The following is a 21,474-nucleotide window of genomic DNA, read 5'->3' as shown; positions in this document are numbered from 1 at the left end:
TTTGAGGTTTACCACCATGCAATTTAAAAATATATAATAAATTTTGAAATACTCTAGTATATTTTTCTAATATATTTTATAATTAAGAAATTTACTATTCAGAAATTCAAATCAATAAAATTTCTCAAATTAAAGTAAGCATACATTGGAAAAACCAATATATTCTGGTTTCCATAACCTTACTGTATAATAAATTCACTTTATACAATGTTGTAAGAATATAAAGTCAGCAACAATTGGGGAGGTGGGAGGACTATTGGTAATAGCTATCAAAATTTTAAATGAACACTCCATTACTCCTCAGCAATGCCACTTAGAAGAATTTATCCCACAGTTAAATTCACATAAGCAGGCAAATTTCTATGTAAATGGATTTTCACTACAGTACCATTAGTAACATTAAAAACCCAGAAACGGTCTCAATGTCCTCAATAGCAACTTGGCTGAACAGAAGATGAAATAATAATATAAAGAATACTACATAACACAACTGTCAAAAAGAATGCCACTTGATGAAAACACAATTAATTATACGACAATATTGTGAACTGTACACTTTGAATGATTGTATGTTATATGATTATATCTCAATAAAATTGCATTTAAAAAAAAGAATGCCACTGAAATTACAGCAATATATTCATGGATACCTTATTACTATATTCAACAAATACAATTAATTGAGACTAAATTCTAAAAACACTGAGAACAGATTTAATTTCACAGTATCTGAACAGGCTCCAGATTGACTGAGGTAAGTCCTTCTTCCCTCCCAAGCTCTGGTTTCCTTTTAGAGCTGTTATAGGCAGGGTGTATACAAATCCACACAATCAGCATGGTCTTCAGGTAAAAGCAGAGGTAAGAGAGTTTTTAAAAGTCAAGTACTGAAATCCTGTTAGGGTATTTACTAACAACTGATTTTAAAGACTGAGTAAAGATTTTTAGTTAAAAAAAAAAAAAAGAATGCCTCTGATTTAAACATGTGCTGAAAAGAAAACATCTCTAAACGTGTTAATGGAAAACAGTAAGCTACATAACAGTTCATATGGTATAATTTCATTTGAATAAACTTTTAAAACTATAATACAAAAACATATGCATAACACATCTTCTTAAAGGATACACAGGTAACTTCGTAGTGGTTAGGTTTGGAGAGAGGAAATTAAAGATGAGGAAAAAGAGGAAATTTTGGGTGTGTGCATATATATATACAAAAGAAGTTTTATCCATTTTTGCAGATTTCTAACGGATAGCAGGATAATAGTCCCCAAAAGATGTCAATGTCTTAAACCTCAACATATTCAATATGTTAAGTTCTATGAAAAGGGACATTACAGCCTTAATTAAGATTATATGGAACTTATAATAGAGAGAGTAAACCTACATATAATAATAATATTATGTCCTTAAAAGCAGAGAACTTTTTCCAGATAGGAGAAGAAAAAAGCAGCAGGAGGTGAAGTCAGAGAGATTCCAAGCCTATGATGGATTCAACACACCAATGCTAGCTCTGAGACACAGGGTCCACAAGCAAGACTGCAGAGAGGCATCTGGGAGCTATGGTCAGCCCTCAATGACAGATAATAAGGAAACAGGGACTTCAGTCCTCCAACTGAAGGAACTAGACTCTGCCAACAATGTGAATGAGCTTGGAAGCAGAATCTTCCAAGAAGCTCCACACCTTGATTTCACCTTACAAAACCTAGAGCACAAAGACCAGCCAAGCCAACCCAGACTTCTGTCCTAGAGAAATGTGAGATAATAAATACGTTATTTTAAGTCACCGAGTTTGTGAAAATTTTTTTTGGCAACAAGAGAAAACTAATACAGATGGCATCACTGAATTGTGTCACTTCTGGAGAATTTAAACCACTGACCTTTAAGATTTTATAATGGTCCACTAAGTCAGGACTTCATCAATTTATACCTCCTTCATTTAAATGTTCAGAAAAATATAGTATACGGCATGCCGCTGAAAGTTATTTCTTTACGGGACTACCATGGGGGGAGGGGGGACAGGGGAGGCACTTTAGCTCTGGTTAAGAGCATTAACTCTGTCCTAGAAGGCCTGGGTTTGAATCCCAGCTCCACCACCACTTTCAGTTGGGTGAGTTACTGTTGGGGATTTTATGCACTTTTGCCTATTCATTAAATACCTGCATAAAGTTTTTTTTGCTCAATGCAATTTTCTTTAATGTCAATCTTCAGGAACAATTAACCACTAAAGCAACATTTAAACACTAACGTAATTAAATGAATCTAAATAAGTTAAGCCAACAAAGGCATTACAATTAGTTTCAGTGCCGGCTTGAAGTAAATTTTCTTTTCAGACTTGCATGTGTTTTTTAGCTTTCTGTTTTGAAATAATTTTAGACCTACAGAGAAGTTGCATAGTACAGAGTTGCCATATACTTTTCACCCAGCTTCGCCTGATGCCAACACATTACATAAACATAACACAATTGTCAAAACCAAGAAACTGACATTGGTATAATACTATCAACTGAACTATAGACTATTCAGATTCCATCAGTTTTCCCACTAACATCCTTTTTCTGATCTGGGATATAATCCAGTAACCCACTTTGCATTTAGTTGTCATATGTTCTTACACTTCTCCAATCCGTGACACTTCCTCAGTTTCTCCTTGTCTTTCATGACCTTGACCTTTTGAAGAACACTGATCAGGTGTGCTGTAGAATGTTCATCAATTTGGGTTTGTTTGATATTTTCACATGATTAGACTGAGGCTATGAATTTTGGGAATATCACAGAAGTGTGTGCTGCTTAGCACATCATATCAAGGGGTACATTGATATTGATGTCTTGGTAACAGTGATATAAACTTTGATCCCCTGATTATGATGGTGCCTATCAGGTTTTTTTCACTCAAAGTTACTATTTCACTATTTATAATGAAAAAGTTATCTTGGGGAGATAATGTAAGACAATGCAAATATACTACTTCTCATTAAACATCTGTTCTCTACCTTGGCATTCACTAGTGGATCTTGCCTGAAGCAATTATTACTGTGGTATTCTTATAATGCTTTTATGTTTCCCTCATTCTTTTACACTTACAAATTGGAATTCTTGTTTGCTTATTTGTTTGTCTTTTGAGCTCTTTCCTACTTTCTGGCACCACTAGATGCTATAGGTTCATCTTGTATTCTCCTGGCACCAGTCCAAGAATCAATGACTTAGACAACCTTTTTTAGGTTCTAAAGAATTGGGGTGGCTGGTGGTGGATACCTGAAACTATTAAACTACAACCCAGAACCCATGAATCTCGAAGACAGTTGTATAAAAATGTAGCTTATGAGGGGTGACAGTGGGATTGGGAATGCCATAAGGACCAAACTCCACTTTGTCTAGTTTATGGATGGATGTGTAGAAAAGTAGGGGAAGCAAACAAACAGACAAAGGTACCTAGTGTTCTTTTTTACTTCAATTGCTCTTTTTCACTCTAATTATTATTCTTGTTATTTTTGTGTGTGTGCTAATGAAGGTGTCAGGGATTGATTTAGGTGATGAATGTACAACTATGTAATGGTACTGTAAACAATCGAAAGTACAATTTGTTTTGTATGACTGCGTGGTATGTGAATATATCTCAATAAAATGATGATTAAAAAAAAAAAACAAAAAAAAAACTAAATGACAAATAGGGTGGGATGGGGGGATGGTTTGGGTATTCTCTTTTCACTTTTATTTTTTATTCTTATTCTGATTCTTTCTGATGTAAGGAAAATGTTCAGAAATAGATTGTGGTGATGAACGCATAACTATATGATCATACTGTGAACAGTTGATTGTATACCATGGATGACTGTATGGTTTGTGAATATATTTCAATAAAACTGAATTAAAAAAAAAAAAAAAAAAAAATTCTATGTATTCCCTACATTTTGCTGTAGTCATACAGAGTTTGTTTTTTGTTCCATAATAATGAATTTTTATGGACTAAAAATTTGGATATTTATACTCATATTCCTGATTTTAAAACCATACATGATGAAATCTATGCATGTTTACCTAGACATTTCTTCTTCTACTTCTCTGTAGGTGAAGAATGACAAGTCCTTGACAAGACATTCAGAATTGTTCTTATTTGAAATGAAGTTGATGCCTATACTAAAGTCCTATATTATCTCATTTCTTTAGGAAAATGAGCAAGAAATTCTTAACTGGCAAATACTATTGCCTGTTGGTATACACTGCAACAGAATTTTTTGTTGAACAAGCACTCTCCTGGATAACACAAGTTATTTTCTAAAAGTTTACCCTATTTTAATTTTTTGGGACTTTGAAGTTTTACCCCCAAATAAACCCGATTATAAACAGGAAAAAAAAAAAAAAAAAAAAAAAAAAAAAAGAATCAATGACTTCTAAAAGCCTTGGTTCTTTCCATTAGAGAATGGTGGTCAGAAGTCAAGTGCTAGTTATGCTCATGACTACTCGGGTGTAACTAATTCTAGGTGTTTTTTATTTCTGAACTTTTTTTTTTTTTTTTTTAATATGAACATATATTACTTTTGATATTTAAAAGAACCTTAGAACACTGTAAACAAACTGGATACTCAAATTCAAAATATTTTTTAAAACAAACTTACAAACTTGGAAAATTTCTTCCAACAACTATTTCATTTTTTTTCCCACAAATATTAAATTGTGACAAAATGAGATTACTTAGGGTCAAAGTGAAAATACGATTCTCATTTAAAGACAGTTAAATAAACAGCATAAAACTCAAAATTTATAGAAAATTATAAAACATATTGAAAATCTGGAGAAAAAGAGATATTAATGGAGTTAACTATGACCAACATCAAATACAGACAAAAGCTCAAAATAAATATAAAACACTTTCTGAAAATGAGTTGCTTTGGATGAAATGCATATAAATGTTTAAGAAAAAATATCATTCTTTTATCTTCATTAGTTCTTTAAAATCATAACAAGAGATGTACCTGTTATCAACAAATATGGCAACTAGCCCACATTACATTATTTACAAAAGATCTCTACCCCAATCACAGACAAAACTCAAATTTGAATATCCCAATTAAAATGCTTTCCTTTCATTAAAATGATAGTCTGAACAAACGTAACTCAACCATCAACTTAAAATCTTATATTCACATTAAAAATACACCTCTAGGGAAAGTTCTACATTTTCCTTAAACAACTCAAGAAATTACCTTTTCTAAAACAAAAAAAAAAGTCACTCAGCAAATAGTTACATCAATTTCAGGATGCCATTAATATCCAAGTTTTCCCTAAAACCCTACATACACATGTGCAGGCATACACAAACCTTTATAAAGATATTTAAGCATAATCAAATCATCCAAGTACTTCTGCAGGGCCCCAGTTGATATTTAAATCTAGTTCATTCTAATACAATGATTTAAGTTTTTGTTCCACATTTTAGAAGCTAAACTACCACACATTAAACTCTGAATTTCAGAAGTGAATGACATTACAATATTTAAAGAAAAAGTATTCAAAACTCTTCTTTAGGCTTAATGAAACGTTAAGAGAATCACCAGATGGTAAAATACATAAAAATTCATCAAGAATAGAAGAGTGTCATTAAGGTAGTTAGATAATGTCTAACAAATGCACAAATTCCAATCTTTTTCAACCATACTATCCTGAATAACATGTTATTTCATTAATGTTTATAACACAGTGTGAACTTCAAGCTCCTGAAATATATTTGTCAATAATAAAAGCAATAAGATGAAACTGCTAACAAAGGCAAAAGAAATGCCAAAATAAACAACCTATCAGTAAAAGAGAGGTAGAATCTTCCCAAGGCAAGAAACTGAGGTATAGCAAGAAGTAGATAAAATGTTCTTTTATTGTATGTTTGTTTTCTTTTTAACTTTTTTTTTCATACAGTTGATTTCAAAAAAGAAGGGAAAGTTAAAAAAAAAAAAAAAGAAAAGAAAAAAGACAAACAAGGAAAAAAAAAAAAAAAAAAAAAAAGATGTAGTGCCCCCTTGAGGAGCCTGTGGAGAATGCAGGGGTATTCGCCTACCCCACCTCCATGGTTGCTAACATGACCACAGACATAGGGGACTGGTGGTTTGATGGGTTGAGCCCTCTACCATAAGTTTTACCCTTGGGAAGACGGTTGCTGCAAAGGAGAGGCTAGGCCTCCCTGTATTTGTGCCTAAGAGTCTCCTCCTGAATGCCTCTTTGTTGCTCAGATGTGGCCCTCTCTCTCTGGCTAAGCCAACTTGAAAGGTGAAATCACTGCCCTCCCCCCTACGTGGGATCAGACACCCAGGGAAGTGAATCTCCCTGGCAACGTGGAATATGACTCCCGGGGAGGAATGTAGACCCGGCATCGTGGGATGGAGAACATCTTCTTGACCAAAAGGGGGATGTGAAAGGAAATGAAATAAGCTTCAGTGGCAGAGAGATTCCAAAACGAGCCGAGAGATCACTCTGGTGGGCACTCTTACGCACACTTTAGACAACCTTTTTTAGGTTCTAAAGAATTGGGGTAGCTGGTGGTGGATACCTGAAACTATTAAACTACAACCCAGAACCCATGAATCTCGAAGACAGTTGTATAAAAATGTAGCTTATGAGGGGTGACAGTGGGATTGGGAATGCCATAAGGACCAAACTCCACTTTGTCTAGTTTATGGATGGATGTGTAGAAAAGTAGGGGAAGCAAACAAACAGACAAAGGTACCTAGTGTTCTTTTTTACTTCAATTGCTCTTTTTCACTCTAATTATTATTCTTGTTATTTTTGTATGTGTGCTAATGAAGGTGTCAGGGATTGATTTAGGTGATGAATGTACAACTATGTAATGGTACTGTAAACAATCGAAAGTACAATTTGTTTTGTATGACTGCGTGGTATGTGAATATATCTCAATAAAACGATGATTAAAAAAAAAAAATAAAGACAAAAAAAAAAAAAAAAAAAAAAAAAAGAAATGAATGTGTAAATACTACTAATGACCTTGCAGATATTAAAAGAATTGTAACAGAATACTATGAACAATTCTACGCCAACAAATCAAATCAGCTAGAGGAAAAAGACAAATTACTTTAAAAAACAAAACAAACAAAAAAACACCATTTACCTAAATCAACTCAAGAAGTAGTAAAAGATCTCAGCAGACCTTTAACAAGAAATTCAACCAATAATAAAAAATCTCCAAACAAAATAAAGTCCAGGGTTGGATGGCTTCACCAATAAAACCTATCACTCAAGGAAGCAACCACTTCCAAACTCATCCAAGAAACTTCCTTACTCATCTCATGAGTCTAAAATGACCTGATACCAAAGCCATATGAAAACATCACAAGAAAAGAAAATTACAAACCAATTTCCCTAATGAATGTAGATGCAAAAATCCTCAACAAAATACTAGCAAACCAAAGCCAACATTACATTCAAAGGAGTATGCACCATGATCAAGTGGGATTTATCCCAGAAATCCAAGAGTGGTTCAACTTAAGGAGATCAACCAATGTAATACACCACATTAATAGAACAAAGGAAAAAACACAGTCATCTCAATTGAAGCAGTAAAAGCACTGGACTAAATCCAACACTGCGTCATCATAAACACACAGAAAAATAGAAATAGGACTTCTTTAATATGTTAAAAGGCATTTATGAAAAATCCACATCCTTGCCTTCAAGTTAATTATCTTTTCTTTTGTAATATCTGATCTGCCTTTCTTCCCACCCAATCTATTTTTCATTTCTAGAAATTCAGTGTGAGTCTTTTGCATATTTTTCATGTCCCTACTTGACTTTTTGAAACGATGGAACATAATTATAACCCTATTAATGACTTCTTCTAATTCTAACATCTGTTTCAGTTCTTGCTCAATTTCGATGGACTGATTTTTCTTATCAGCTACTGGTCTTATTTTTTGCTTCTTTGCATGCCCGGTAATCTTTGATTAGATGCCAGACATTGTAAATTTTATCTTGTTAAGAGCTAGACACTTTTTAACCTTATAAACCTTAAACTTCATTCTGGAATGTTAAGTTAGTTGGCAACAGTTGGATCCTTTACGGTCTTGATTTTATTATATGTTAGGTGGGTCCAGAGCAGTTTACAACTCTGGGGCTGTTTCCCATGACTGAGGCAAGATCTTCCTGAACAGTCAATGCTCCTATCACTAGTTGGGACATAGATGGTTCCCCATTCTTTATGAATACCAAACACCACTCTCTGTAATCCTTATAGATAGTTCTTTCGCCAATCTCAGGAGGTTTCTTGAGGTGAATACTTGGAAGAACTTTCTACAGAGCTCTAAGGTTCTCTGCGCAGCTCTCTCCTTTCTGGTATCCTGTCCAATGAACTCTAGCTGCCGTGGTCTTCCTGGACGCACTATCTCCTCAACCCAGTGAGCCTGCCATGATCTGTCTTAGTTCTTCGTCCCTGAACTGGAGTCTGGAAACTGTCAAGGTGGTAAGCTGGGGCAACTGTAGAGCTCAGTTGTTTTGTTTCTCGTGTATTGGAATTGCTTTTTATGTGTTGCCTGATGCCAAATGTGTAGAAAATTTTGACTGGTGGTGTTGTCTGCATGTGTTTTTGTTCTTGTTTAAAAGAGAAAGGGATTCTATTTCTGCTCTTTGGAGTTACCTGGTCTCCCTGCTCTCCGTGGATAAGAATAAAAGAATTTGAAAAATTGAAGAAGATAAAATATATTCATAATCCCAAACCAGGAGATCGATAAAGTAGGAAATGCACAATTTTGAGGATGAGTTAACGTGTCTTGTTTGTTATGGTATTTTTGAAGATCCTTGTGTACTAACATGTTCTCATATATTTTGTAGAAATCATTTGGAAAACATTCTTCAGGCATCTGATAACTTTTATATACGGGGACGTTTACGAAGTCCATTGAAGTGCCCAAACTGCCGAAGGATTACTGAAATTGCTCCAACTGGTATTGAATCTTTACTTGTTAATTTTGCATTAAGGGCTATAATTGAAAAGTACCAGCAAGAAGACCATCCAGATATTGTCACCTGCCCTGAACATAATAGGCAACCATTAAAAGTTTATTGTCTACTAGATCAAAAATTAGTTTGTGGTCATTGCCTTACCATAGGTCAACGTCACAGTCATCCTATAGATGACCTTCAAAGTGTCTATCTGAAAGAAAAGGACACTCCTCAAAAACTGCTTAAACAGTTAACAGACACACACTGGACAGATATTAGTCATCTTGTTAAAAAAACAGGAAGAACAAAAATCTCATTCTGAGAAGATGGTCCAAGGTGATAAAGAAGTTGTTCTCTATTATTTTAAGGAGCATAGTGATACATCAGAACAGAAGAAAAAAATTTTCCTGACTGCCCTGTGTGATGTTGGAAATCTGATTAATCAAGAATATGCTCCACAAATTCAAAGAATTAAAGAAATAAGAGATCACCAGCTTGAATTAATGACTGTCTATAACTTTGCAAGAAGAATCTCCACTTAAATTTCTTGAAAAAGGTGATGATGTTTGTCAGTGTGTGCAGCTCTTGAAACAAAGGCCACTTCCTGAGGCCAAACCTGTTGAAATTTACCCTCATGTAAGCCAAATATTCAAAGAATGGTGCAGAACAGAAACTGGACAAATTAAGAAAGTTGTCATTCCTGAAATGAAAATTTCTACAAAAAGAATGTCATGTCCCTGGCCTGATAAGGATGAAAAAGTAGTAAAATTTTTTAGAATTTTAAACACTATTGCTGTTACACTAATTTCAGTGATACTGATGTTGATACTCTTTTTAACCAACATATAACCTTTCTAAATGAAATCACTTCGATATGTTTCTCTGAAGTGTCTCTATTTACCAAAGTTTATCTAACAACTTGCATAATTTTAAGGATATACTATGTCACACTTTATATTTGCTAAAGGAATTCATGTGGAAAAGAGTTTCTCATTGAAAATTGAAATCCCAGTTGTTTAAATAGGCGTATACTGTGCAGCAGAGGCTAACCATCACCAAGTGAAGAATAGGAGTAATATGGATACATTAAAACAAATAGTAAATTAAACTTTATTAGTTGCAACAAATACGCAGAAATATATCTTTCATGCTTGTGTTGGGTAAAAACGATGTGTCAAAGTCAGAATTGAGACACAGAATGTGTGAAACATGATTTAAATCAAGTCATTACAAAAACAGAATAAAACTTAGTAATTACACGATTTCTTAAAAATACAGTATCCCATTTTCAATGACTTGATAGATGATTTATCACCCTGACATTTAAACATTCCTGTACCAATATGGACTTTTATCATCATTATACACTGCAGTGGTTGGCTTTGCAATTCTCATTATATTATCTGTACCTATATATGTAGCTTTTAGATCAAGAAATGGCAAAATCCAGAAAGTACACCTGCTTTTATTTTCATGTGGCTTGAAGCTTCAGGATAGGTGAATAACAGTGGTGCAAAAAGCTTTTACAAAGTATAAGCGATAAGGGATTGCTTACATTAAGGATCTATTTGATCCTGATCGACACATTTAATGTGTTTTAGATTTAAGAGCCCTAAAATTGTTCCTTCCAAATAATTATTCATTCCATGAGTGACTTGGAATCATTCATGTCAACCAAAGCTGTTGGATAAGCTAAGTATTAGAGAACAATGGTATTTTCTAATATATTTTTTAATACAAATCTATGATTTGTGTAAGTTTATTCTGAGATTGTATGTGAATGTGTGGTGTTTTATTTAGTCTTGTCAGTAGCTAAATCACTTCTTAGATAATTTGAAAACATTATTTGAACAGAACCATGTGGTGACATATTCCATTCTCAACAATTTTTGTTGACAAGATAAGTCAAATTATTTTGTTTTAATCCCCTTAATAGTGACTAGAGTTGTAATGGTTGTAGTAGGACTTTTGAGCTATTTGCACTTCCAAGTTCAAGCTCAGTTGTTTTCCAGAAATCCTGATGAGCTAGTGGCTCTGGGACTGTATCTCTAAATCTTAGCTAACCAAAAAATTTTTCATATCAGATTAGTGCTCCTGGCCCTACAGATTACATTCAAATGAATTATAATAAATATGGCTGTATTCAAGACACTAGTTCTCAAATCACCTTTATGGCTTATCTAAGAACAAATCAAACAAGTTTGATTTCAGAAGGCTATATTAACTCCATTTGGGACCAAAATCAAACCATTATCTAGCACAATTAACTACTGTAGGGTAAAAGAGCATTTGAAGGGTGTAATGGATGTGGGGAGAGATGTGTTCAGATATTAAGATACATAAAGATAATAAAAATACATATTACCCTGACTAAAGTTTCATTCATCTGATTACTTAAAATAGCCATGCCACAGAAGTGCCATGCACTTTTGAATAAATGTAAATATTAATAAAGCATTGATTTATTACCTATTATGTACTAGGCATGTATTCTCAGTTCTGAAATGGGTACCAACACTCATTTTATAGGTGAGACAACAGGCACAGAAGTAACTCTCAAAAGTCAATATAGCTAAATATGTGGGAGAACAATTCAAACCTGTGCATTGTCTCCAGAGTTCATGTTGTACTGACTTTAAAGGATTTCAGGTCAAGATTAATTTTATTAAAATAGAGCTTCTAATCTGTATTTAATAATTTATGGCTAAAAATTGAAGTATTAAAACCATTTTAGGCTTTACATTACTGTTTTGTAACTTATTAGTTTCTAGACAATTTTTTTGATAAATTTTATGAAGCATACATGGATACATTAAGTATGTAACTGATTCTTTATACGTGCTATTCTTTTATCTTTTTACCAGGAGGATGAGATTGTATGATTTTAAGTGTATAATAATCTTGCAATATTTCTAGATTTTATGTGTAACAAAATATATTTTAATAAACTCACTTTGATATATCAAAAAAAAAAAGAGAAAGGCTTAGGGTTAGGGTTAACCCTGACCCTCTCTCTAACCCTAACCCTAACCCACTCTCTGTTACTCCATCTTGACTGGAAGAAGGCATCCCCTATCAATAGATTTTAATGCAAAACTAAAAAAAAAAAAAAAATCCACTGATATTATTCCGGATTCCATATTCCAACTAACATTCAACAAACTACCATTTATTCTTTTTGGCTTAATATAAAGCAAGACCCACAATTACCTGAGAAAGATTTTATAATTTTCCCACTTGACAAAAAGTAGATTAGTGGTTGCCACAGGCTGGGCATATTATAGGTGAAGCAACAGGCACAGAAATAACTCTCAAAGGTCAATATAGCTAAATATGTGGGAGAACAATTCACACCTGTACACTGTATAATAATCTTGTAATATTTCTAGATTTTATGTGTAACAAAATATATTTTAATAAACTCACTTTGATATACCAAAAAAAAAGAAAGGGTAAATCCTATCTCTTAGTAGGAGTGCCTACTAATGAATACAGGGTTTCTTTGCGGTATAATGAAAATGTTCTGAAATTAGATGTTGGTGATGGTTGTACAATTCTATCAATATGCTAACACCCACTAAATTGTATACTTTAAAAAGGTAACTTTTATAGTAGGTGAATTAAATACTATTTAAAAGAAATTTATCCCAAATACACACCATATTCATAATCTGAATGAGGCAGATTTTCTGCATGTACTTTGACCAAAACATCATCACAACAGATTGCATACTGCAGTAGATGAGAATCAAGTGTCGTCTTTGAAGTCAGACATTAAAGAGATTTGCAATAAAAGGAGGGGTGGGATGTTTTAGGTATTCTTCCTTACTTGTATTTTTATTCTTTTGTTTTTTATTTATTTCTATTTTTAATTTTTTTCCTGGAGTAATGAAAATGCTCAAAAATTGATTGTGGTAATTAATGCAAACTACATGATGGTGCTATGAACAACTGATTGTACACTATGGATGATTGTAGGGTATGTGAATATATCTCAAAACTGAATTTTAAAAAGAGAGATTTGCAAAAATGCAAAGCAATTCACAGTAACAATAAATTTTTATTTGGGAAAAAGTTATTTTTCATTAAAAAGTTATGTTAATTTGTAATAAGTTTGTTATTTTTTGAAGTGAATTAACAAAATATTTTTTTAAGTTCCTCAGTTTTAATTTCTAATTCAGAAAATATCAATAGATATAACCTACATTAAAAAAAAAAACTCACTGGGGTCCTGAGACAAATGAGTTTCAGAATTGATAGTCTATGCCATCGTATCATTCCAGGGATTTCATACAAGTGTACATCAAAACAGAGACAACAATACAGTAACTAATAGAACTAATCTAGAAAAACTGCTAAGAGAGGACGTATGTAAATACACACTACAGCTTGTTATTTAATTATGTATCTTACTTGGAAGTTTCAGGCAAGCCAGCTGAGAGTTCCAGAAACACAGATAAGTAGTAACCACGCACAACTCCATTCCCATCCTAAAAAATAATAATAGGTGCATGAATATAAATTCCAGATCAAAAGACAGTTAAATGCAAAAAAGCAAGCAACAATAAAACAAAACAAAACTGCTTCTATCTGATCTAAGGATTAGAAAGGACTTGCAAGCTTGAAGTTAATACAAGAAATAATAAAAAGACCATTAGATTTGAGACAATAATAATACTAAACTTTTGTTAATAAATACCCATGAAAACATTATGGCATATAAGCTATGAAAAATATAAACAACTATGAAGAGGGTTAATAGTTTTCACATATAGAGAACTCTTACAAGTACCCTTAAATATAAAGGAAAATTCCAAAGGAAAAATATAAATATTCATTTTCATTACAAATCAGTGAGACAAAAAACAAAACCAATTTTAAGACCAAAAAGTAGGGTAAGTTAGAAAAAGGAAACACTTGAAGTTAAAAGTAATTAAATACGATTTCTGTACGTTTACATGTTAGGATTTCATCAAAGATTCTGACTGGGAAGTAAGAAGTAGTTTAAATCGCCATTACAAAGATTTTTACAAAGATAATCACTAGACTCTGTATTTCCTCGGTTATTTCTTCATGTGTTTATTTTTTAAAAGGACCAAATTTATTTTAACTACATTTCTAAATATCTGCTTCCCTAACTAGACAGTGAGTGCTAAGTAAGGGCAGGGACCCTATTATTCATCTCTACTGTCTATTGAATTATGGCTATAGAGGGGTACAAGTACTTATTAACCCCTTTGATCTTGGATTTCAAGTACATCTTGCTCCTAAAAGATCTGAGTCAACTTTCAGAGCCTGGCATATGGTAATCACTCAGAAACTGCTAATGAATAAATAAATCATTCGACAAATGCAAAACATTAATACACAAAGATTAGACATTGTATGATTCAACTTATATAAAACTCTAGAAAAGGTAAAACTGTACTTAAGTAAACAGATGCATCATTGTAGGGAGGCCAGGAGGTGAGAGGAAAGGGATTACTACAAAAGGGAATAAAAAAATTTATGAGATGAGGAAAACCATGATTGTGGTGATTATGCGACAGTACACCTTTGTCTAAGCTAACCAAAATTTGTGAATTTTATTGACTCTCAAAACTAATTCAAAAAAATTAATTGACATTCTTGTGAAAACACCTTTTTAATTCCCCCCTCTTTGAATTACTTTCTTGGAACAATTTCCCTGGAATGAAATTAATGAATTAATGAATAAAAAGAGAATGAAATTTTTTTGGCTCCTAATCTTTATCAGTTGATAATAGAAATTTCTTTTGGCATTAATTTTTATCACAATTTTAAGGAAAACATTTTTTATCACAATTTTAAGGAAAACATTTTTTATCACAATTTTAAGGAAAACATGCCAGAAGCATCTATAACAAAATCCAGGCTTTAAACAGAGAGTAGATAGAGGTTACCAATGAATGTGGGGAGGGAACAATGGGGAGCTATTGTTTATAGGTACAGATTTCTGTGTCAGGTAATGAGAAACTTTTCCTAATGCATGTTGGTGACAGGAGTTCAATACTGTGAATGTAATTAATACCACTGAATTATATATTTAAAATGCTTTAAATGGAAAATTTTGAATGATATATGTTACCAGAATAAAATTAAGGAAAAACAAACTGGCTTTAAGACTTTTTAAAGCCAGAAGACCATGGAAAAACTGCACTGACAACAGCATACTTTTTACATCTCTCCAAATCAAAACAAAAAATAACTGGAGAACAAAACCAAAAGCCCCCAAACAACATTACAACAAAATCAGATAACAATTTATGCCCACAGTCCCTAAAATACAAGCAAGTACATACAAGCCCCAAAGACTTGCATAATATCAACTTGTGTGTGTGAGAAAGGAATGGGAAGCAATGGGGCATCTGATGTAACAGAGAACAGTAGAAACTTAAAAGAGCTGAGAAGTATTCCCTGGAAAGCATCATGGGGCAAACAAGAGAAAAAAGCTGACAATGGAAAAAGCTGTTCAATTTAATGTAACTTGATCACAGGGTTCTAATAAAAGAAGGTCTGAAAGAACTAAGTTCAGTCTAGTCACTCTTGAAAGAGAATTGCCAGAGCCTTCCAGGACTGGCATCCACACTGCAGGGAAACTGGCTAGGCATGAAATAAAAGAGCAACAGTATAGAAACAACAGAGAGGAAGGAAAGAGAAGGTCCAGATAAAAGTGTAGATGGGTCTGGATCTAAGAAATCTTTCAGAAAGCAGGTCACCATATTTTTGATTGCCATATACACTGAGGTTAAAAAGAAAGATGTTCTGAACCACACCTCCTTTTAAAAGTTTAAGAAAACTAACTTCATATAAAATGAGCATCAAAAAAAAAAAAGTATCAAAGGATTTGGACGCCTTGTTAAAAATCAATCCTTTGAGGGGGTAACAAGATGGCAACAGAGATGGTGGAGCTCCATAAGCTGAAGCTTGCTGAACTACAGCAGGAATGTCTTGCTCGTGGTTTGGAAACCAAGGGAATAAAACAAGATCTCATCAACAGGCTCCAGGCATATCTTGAAGAGCATGCTGAAGAGGAGGCAAATGAGGAAGAGTACTGGGAGATGAAACACAGGAAGAAGAACCAAAGCCCTTAGAACTGCCTGTCAAAGAGGAAGAACCCCCTGAAAAAACTGTTGATGTGTCAGCAGAGGAGAAAGTGGTAAAAACTACATCTGAAATACCACAGACTAAGAGAATGCAGACGAGCTGCTGAACAATTCCATGTACCTGTGAGCGTGGAGAGTAAGAAAGTTGCCCGGGCAGCTAGGTTTGGCATTTCTTCGGTTCCAACAAGAGGCTTGTCATCTGACACCAAACCTATGGTTAACCTGGATAAGCTAAAGGAAAGAGCTCAAAGATTTGGTTTGAATGTTTCTTCAGTCTCCAGAAAGTCTGAAGATGATGAGAAGCTGAAAAAGAGGAAGAAGAGATTTGGGATTGTCATAAATTCAGCTGGAACTGGAACTACAGAGGACACAGAGGCAAAGAAGAGGAAAAGAGCAGAGCACTTTGGGATTGCCTGATGAAAAGTTCTTGATGCTTTCTGTTCTCCAGTAGTTTCCATCACTGATTCTTCTTGGTCACATATATACCTAAATGCACAGTCTTGTGCCTAGGTCCTGCCTTGCAATGAGGGAACATGTACCTCAAGTACATTTGTGAACTCCAGGAGTAGTTTGACTTACTGCTGCTTCAACTTGAAGGCTGGCATTGTGTGATGTAGGAGAGGGGTTGGTTTTTTTGTTTGTTTGTTTTTTAATTATTTTGCTTGTTAATAAAAAGAAAAACTGTAGAAAAGAGAAAAAAAAATCAATCCTTTGATTTTTGAGGTAGGATTCTAAGCATGGAAAAAAAGATACAGATTAATATAGAAGACATGAAGTAAAAAATGCTACAGTCCAGAATTTAAATGGGAAACACTGGCATTAACTCTTGAGTGTGTATTTATGTATGTATGTATGAATGAATGAATACATACACACAGCTGCAGACCCCTACCCAACCCTCACACATTCACCTATGTATGTGCTTATTACCTAGCTGTTGAATAGGTACTCACCAACCTGGTACCAATAAGCATCCTTAGTGCCCAGTTTGGTCTTAAAACACAATTTCCCACTAAAAGGAATCAGGACTCCTTGGACAAAATGGGTGATTCTAAGTCTGGGGTAGGAAATGTGTAAGATGAACCTGCAAGATCTCATCACACAAGATGGCAAAAAAGCTAACAAAAACTACTAAAATCACAGCAAAAGGACTCAGGAGCCAACTTGAAGAGACTCCTACAGCCATTAAATATGTCTAAATTCATGCATTTATAATGATATATATTTTTTTTAAATAAACATTTTTAGAGAACAAGAAAAAATAAATAAAAATTAAAAAAAACAAAAAAAAACAAAAAAAAACAAGCCTTTATCCTCACTCTGCTATACTGAACTGTAACCTTGGCTAAAAAACAGATGAAGAGAATCACCTCTTTATAAGAGTATTTCAACTACTAATTGAAAAAGAAATGATAAAATGAGAACACCAATACTTTGCAACTCCCAAGGAATTAAAAAATCTAGGCAATGAGCATCAATAGCTGCTAGTATCATGAAAAGGGATCAACTAGATATCATGTGATAAAAGAACATACTACTGCTTATATTCTTGCCACGGAAATTGAATATGAGTCTCATCATGCCACTGGACCCAGCAGCCAAAATGCAGGAAATACAGAGAACAAAGGAACATATTGCAATGCGCCAAGAGGATATAATCAGCATACATTAGTTTTGCAAGACTTTCTGTAACATCTTTCTAGAACTCAAAATTAAAACTCATGAACTGTCAGGTTCATACTGTTCATACTTAACTCATTCTTTGTACATTTAGTCATATAGCCTACAAAGAAATATTAAGATCATCACATTAACTCCTTACTCCATTAAAAAGGTATGCTTTATAACACCTGAAGAAAAATCTTGGCTTCAAATTTTATTAGAAATATGAAACACTTACTGGGTAAACTTTTAACCTCCAGCAAAGTCCTGAAACTTGAAGAGGTGGACTGTAAACAGGATCTGCTCTCTGTCGCAAAGTGCTAAAGAAAAAGAAAACCAGCCAAATCCCAAGATCAAAATCCCTATGAAATGCAAAAATGCAAAAACATAATCCAACCACTTTATTTATGTTACCTATCTGAAGCCCTGCAGAGGTAAATGAAGGTGACTGAACAATCAAGAATCTACTATAAAAGTTTAGATATATTTAAATCTGAAATAAAAGCAAATTTAATGATACTAAAATATTGAGCAATACCTTTTAAGTTTCAGAAAAGAAAAATTTCAAAATTGGGACATTCAAAAGGAGAGGGAAAGTATAACTAAGTGTCCTGAATTTAATTACTGCTTCAACAAGCAGTCTTTCACTATTTCTAAAAAATATCATATTTCTTCCTCACATCTCTTAACTATAACTATCTTTCTTTTAATACAGAAAAACAAAACGTAGTAATCCTTAATACATCTGGGGAAAATCTCTCGAGAGACTATTACAACCACAAAATTATCCTGTAGAAAAAAACAAATTAAATGGGGAGTGGTATAAATTCTTGCATTTTGGCCTCATTCTCATCAACTACTTGGAGTTTCTCTCCTCAAGGCAAGACCTTATATTCTTAGTTCTCCACTTCCTGACTCTGAGCTGAGATCAATGGATTCCAGTGGATTTCTTCTTTCCAATTTTACTTCTGAGGTATAGGTAAGAGAACTCATCAATTTTCTATAACCCCATCCCTCCTCATCCTCAACCCTATGTTAGCAAAAGACAAGTAGACTCTCTTCTTTAAAACAGTAGTTTCCTTTTCCCAGACTAGAGAAGCAATCAGTGCTAAAATTAAACTAAAATCCAAACAAATGACCTCAATGATTACAGTAGAAAACTCACTTCTTATACAAGTACTAAACTCACTTAAACAGTTCATTAGATCTCTATACACCAAGAACAATACTTTCTTTTCTTTTCCTTGTGTATACATACAAAACGCCAGTAGTTGTCAAAAACTCTTACCTGAAATTCTCTAACACAAAAGTAGCTGAATCATAACACGGTACTAATTCACTAGAAAGAAGTAAAAAGTGAAATATTAGTTAGCTTATTCAATTTAAAATTTATTTAGTTAAAAAATACAGTAAGTCCGTAATATCTTTAAAACTTTATTAAATTAAATCTTTAAGAAATATTTTTAATCGCTATTATATACAACAGTAAATCAAATGAATTCATAAAACCATCAAAAGTTGACTCAAAAGTTTACAATAAAATGGGAACACAAATACTTTATAAAATAGTTTTTCAATAAACAAGACAGGGAAAAGGAAAGGCAGAGCAAACTCGTCTCTGGTGGAATAACTGAAGAAAAAGCAAAAAACAAAAAACGACCATGACAGTGGCTCCAGGGTATGAGTGGTCAGAGAATGACCTCTGCAATATATAGGCAGGGTGAAGGGATCCAAAATGGCAGATTATGAGAGACAGAGGAAAATAGTCCTCCATGAAAAATACTAGATGAAAGACAGAAAGTGTTCCAGAATAGCAGTTCCAGGGTTCTACTGGCTGGACAGAGTCCGCTACATCCACAGTGACTGCGCACATGGTGAAACTGATTGACTGCGTTCTGAACTGAGTGAGTGAGTGAGCTGCTGGGGAAACGGCGCTTGGAGGCCACAGTGTAGAGAAACCAGGGATCTGCATTTGGAGGTGGGTTAGTTTGAAAACCCGGAGGACAGCTGAGGATCCAGCAGTGAGAGCCTCGCAGTCAAGCACGGTGGGGAGTGCCTTCCAAGCCCCGGGCACCGGCCTCAGCATCTGGCAAGGGTTGACAGCCTTTTGCACACCCACAGTTAATTGTCCTGGAGCCAGGAATAGGCCACTGTAGCAGGTGAAGGACCTCAGAAGTGGGAAGCTACCATGCCCTGTACAGCCCATCTTTTCAGTGGGCTAGGACATATCCCTTCACAGCACCACAGCCGAGAGCTCCCTGTGGGGATTCCACTCGCCTGTGATATCGCGCAGTCTTCCTCCGCGGAGGACCACGGAGTGCACAGCTTAAGAGGTAGGGTCCTGGAGAACCTAAGATGGCAGCTAGGTGAGACAGGGCAAAAAAACAACTCCGTGAAAAATACTAGACAAAAACCAGAAAGTGACCCAGAATACCACTTCCAATGATGCACCAGCTGGACAAGGTCTGATAATTCCACAGGGACCATGCACTTGGTGAAACTGGGAGTCCGCATTCTGAAACAAGTGAGTAAGCCGGCTGGAAGTCCTACGGCCACGCTGCGGTATGGGGAAACTGCGGGTTGGCGTTTGAAGATGGACTAGTTCTTTTTTAAAAAAAAAAAAAAACAAAAAACCTAGGAGTGGCTGCAGATAAGGTAGTGAGAACCGTGCAGTGAAGCACTGCAGGAGCGGGCTGTAGCCAACACCTTGGTGTCTGGAGTGGAGGATAGCCCTCCCCACACCTGCTGCTGATTGTCCCAGGGCCAGAGGGACTGAGGGGAGAGCCAAAAGAAGAAAGAAACCGCACCACTTGCAGCTGGCTTCCCAGCATGCTAGCGACACTCCTGCCCGGGGCCATACCCACAGCCCAGAGCCATGCCAGGAAACACAATCTGACGGGAGTGTATCCCACAGCACCCCGCACACGCCACAATATCAGCCGTGGACAGTGGCCTTGGGTGCAACCACAGCTAGTTGTCCCAGAGCTGGGAAGGCAGAGCCGTGCGAAAAGGGGGAGGGGGGTTGAGATGCCCCATTCAGCCATTTTTGCATCAGGCTGGGAGCGCCCCTGCACGGCCTGGCGGCCCGGGGCTTCCCTTGAGGGAAGGCGCACACTTATGACGTAGCACAGACTTCCCTCTGCAGAGGTCCTGGAAGATCACAGCTATCAAGCAAAGCAAATGCCAAGAGGCCAAAAACAACAGAAAATCTTAAAGCATTTGCTAAAACCAGATGATATGGAGAACCCAATCCCAAACATTCAAATCAAATGACTGGAGGAGACACAGTACTTGGCACAATTAATCAAAGGACTACAGTCAAAGAATGAGAGCATGGCACAGGATATAAAGGACATGAAGAAGAACATGGCACAGGATATAAAGGACATCAAGAAGACCCTAGAAGAGCATAAAGAAGAAATTGCAAGAGTAAATAAAAAAATAGTAGATCTTATGGAAATAAAAGAAACTGCTGACCAAATTAAAAAGACTCTGGATACTCACAATACTAGATTTGAGGAAGCTGAACAACAACTCAGCATCCTAAGACCACAGAACAGAAAATGAAAGAACAAAAGAAAGAATGGAGAAAAGAATAAAAAAAAATTGAAATGGATCTCAGGGATATGATAGCTAAAATAAAACGTCCAAATTTAAGACTCACTGGTGTCCCAGAAGGGGAAGAGAAGGGTAAAGGTCTAGAAAGAGTATGCAAAGAAATTGTTGGGGAAAACTTCCCAAACCTTCTGCA

At 35.0% G+C, this 21,474-nt stretch overlaps 1 protein-coding gene and 2 pseudogenes across 10 annotated transcripts in view; 2 read left to right on the top strand and 1 right to left on the bottom strand.

Moving 5' to 3' along the window:
- TRIM37 (tripartite motif containing 37) overlaps window positions 1–21,474 on the bottom strand; it is a 230,264-nt gene that overhangs the window by 131,107 nt on the left and 77,683 nt on the right. For all 10 annotated transcript variants that reach the window (XR_005212803.1, XM_037810100.1, XM_037810101.1 and 7 more), the window contains exons 10-12: window positions 19,012–19,062; window positions 17,962–18,043; window positions 13,351–13,427 (exon numbers count right to left, since the gene is read on the bottom strand). Coding sequence is in view for 9 of the 10 variants with exons in the window: in XM_037810100.1 (XP_037666028.1) it covers window positions 13,351–13,427; window positions 17,962–18,043; window positions 19,012–19,062 (210 nt within the window). In the remaining variant the exon portion in view is untranslated. The remainder of the gene's footprint in view (window positions 1–13,350; window positions 13,428–17,961; window positions 18,044–19,011; window positions 19,063–21,474) is intronic.
- Window positions 8,735–9,934, top strand: LOC119514369 (annotated as a pseudogene).
- On the top strand, window positions 15,846–16,588 carry LOC119514370 (annotated as a pseudogene).

Source organism: Choloepus didactylus, chromosome 18 (assembly GCF_015220235.1).
Source record: "Choloepus didactylus isolate mChoDid1 chromosome 18, mChoDid1.pri, whole genome shotgun sequence".
NCBI lineage: Eukaryota > Metazoa > Chordata > Mammalia > Pilosa > Megalonychidae > Choloepus > Choloepus didactylus.
This window is presented reverse-complemented; position numbering and strand designations above follow the sequence as displayed.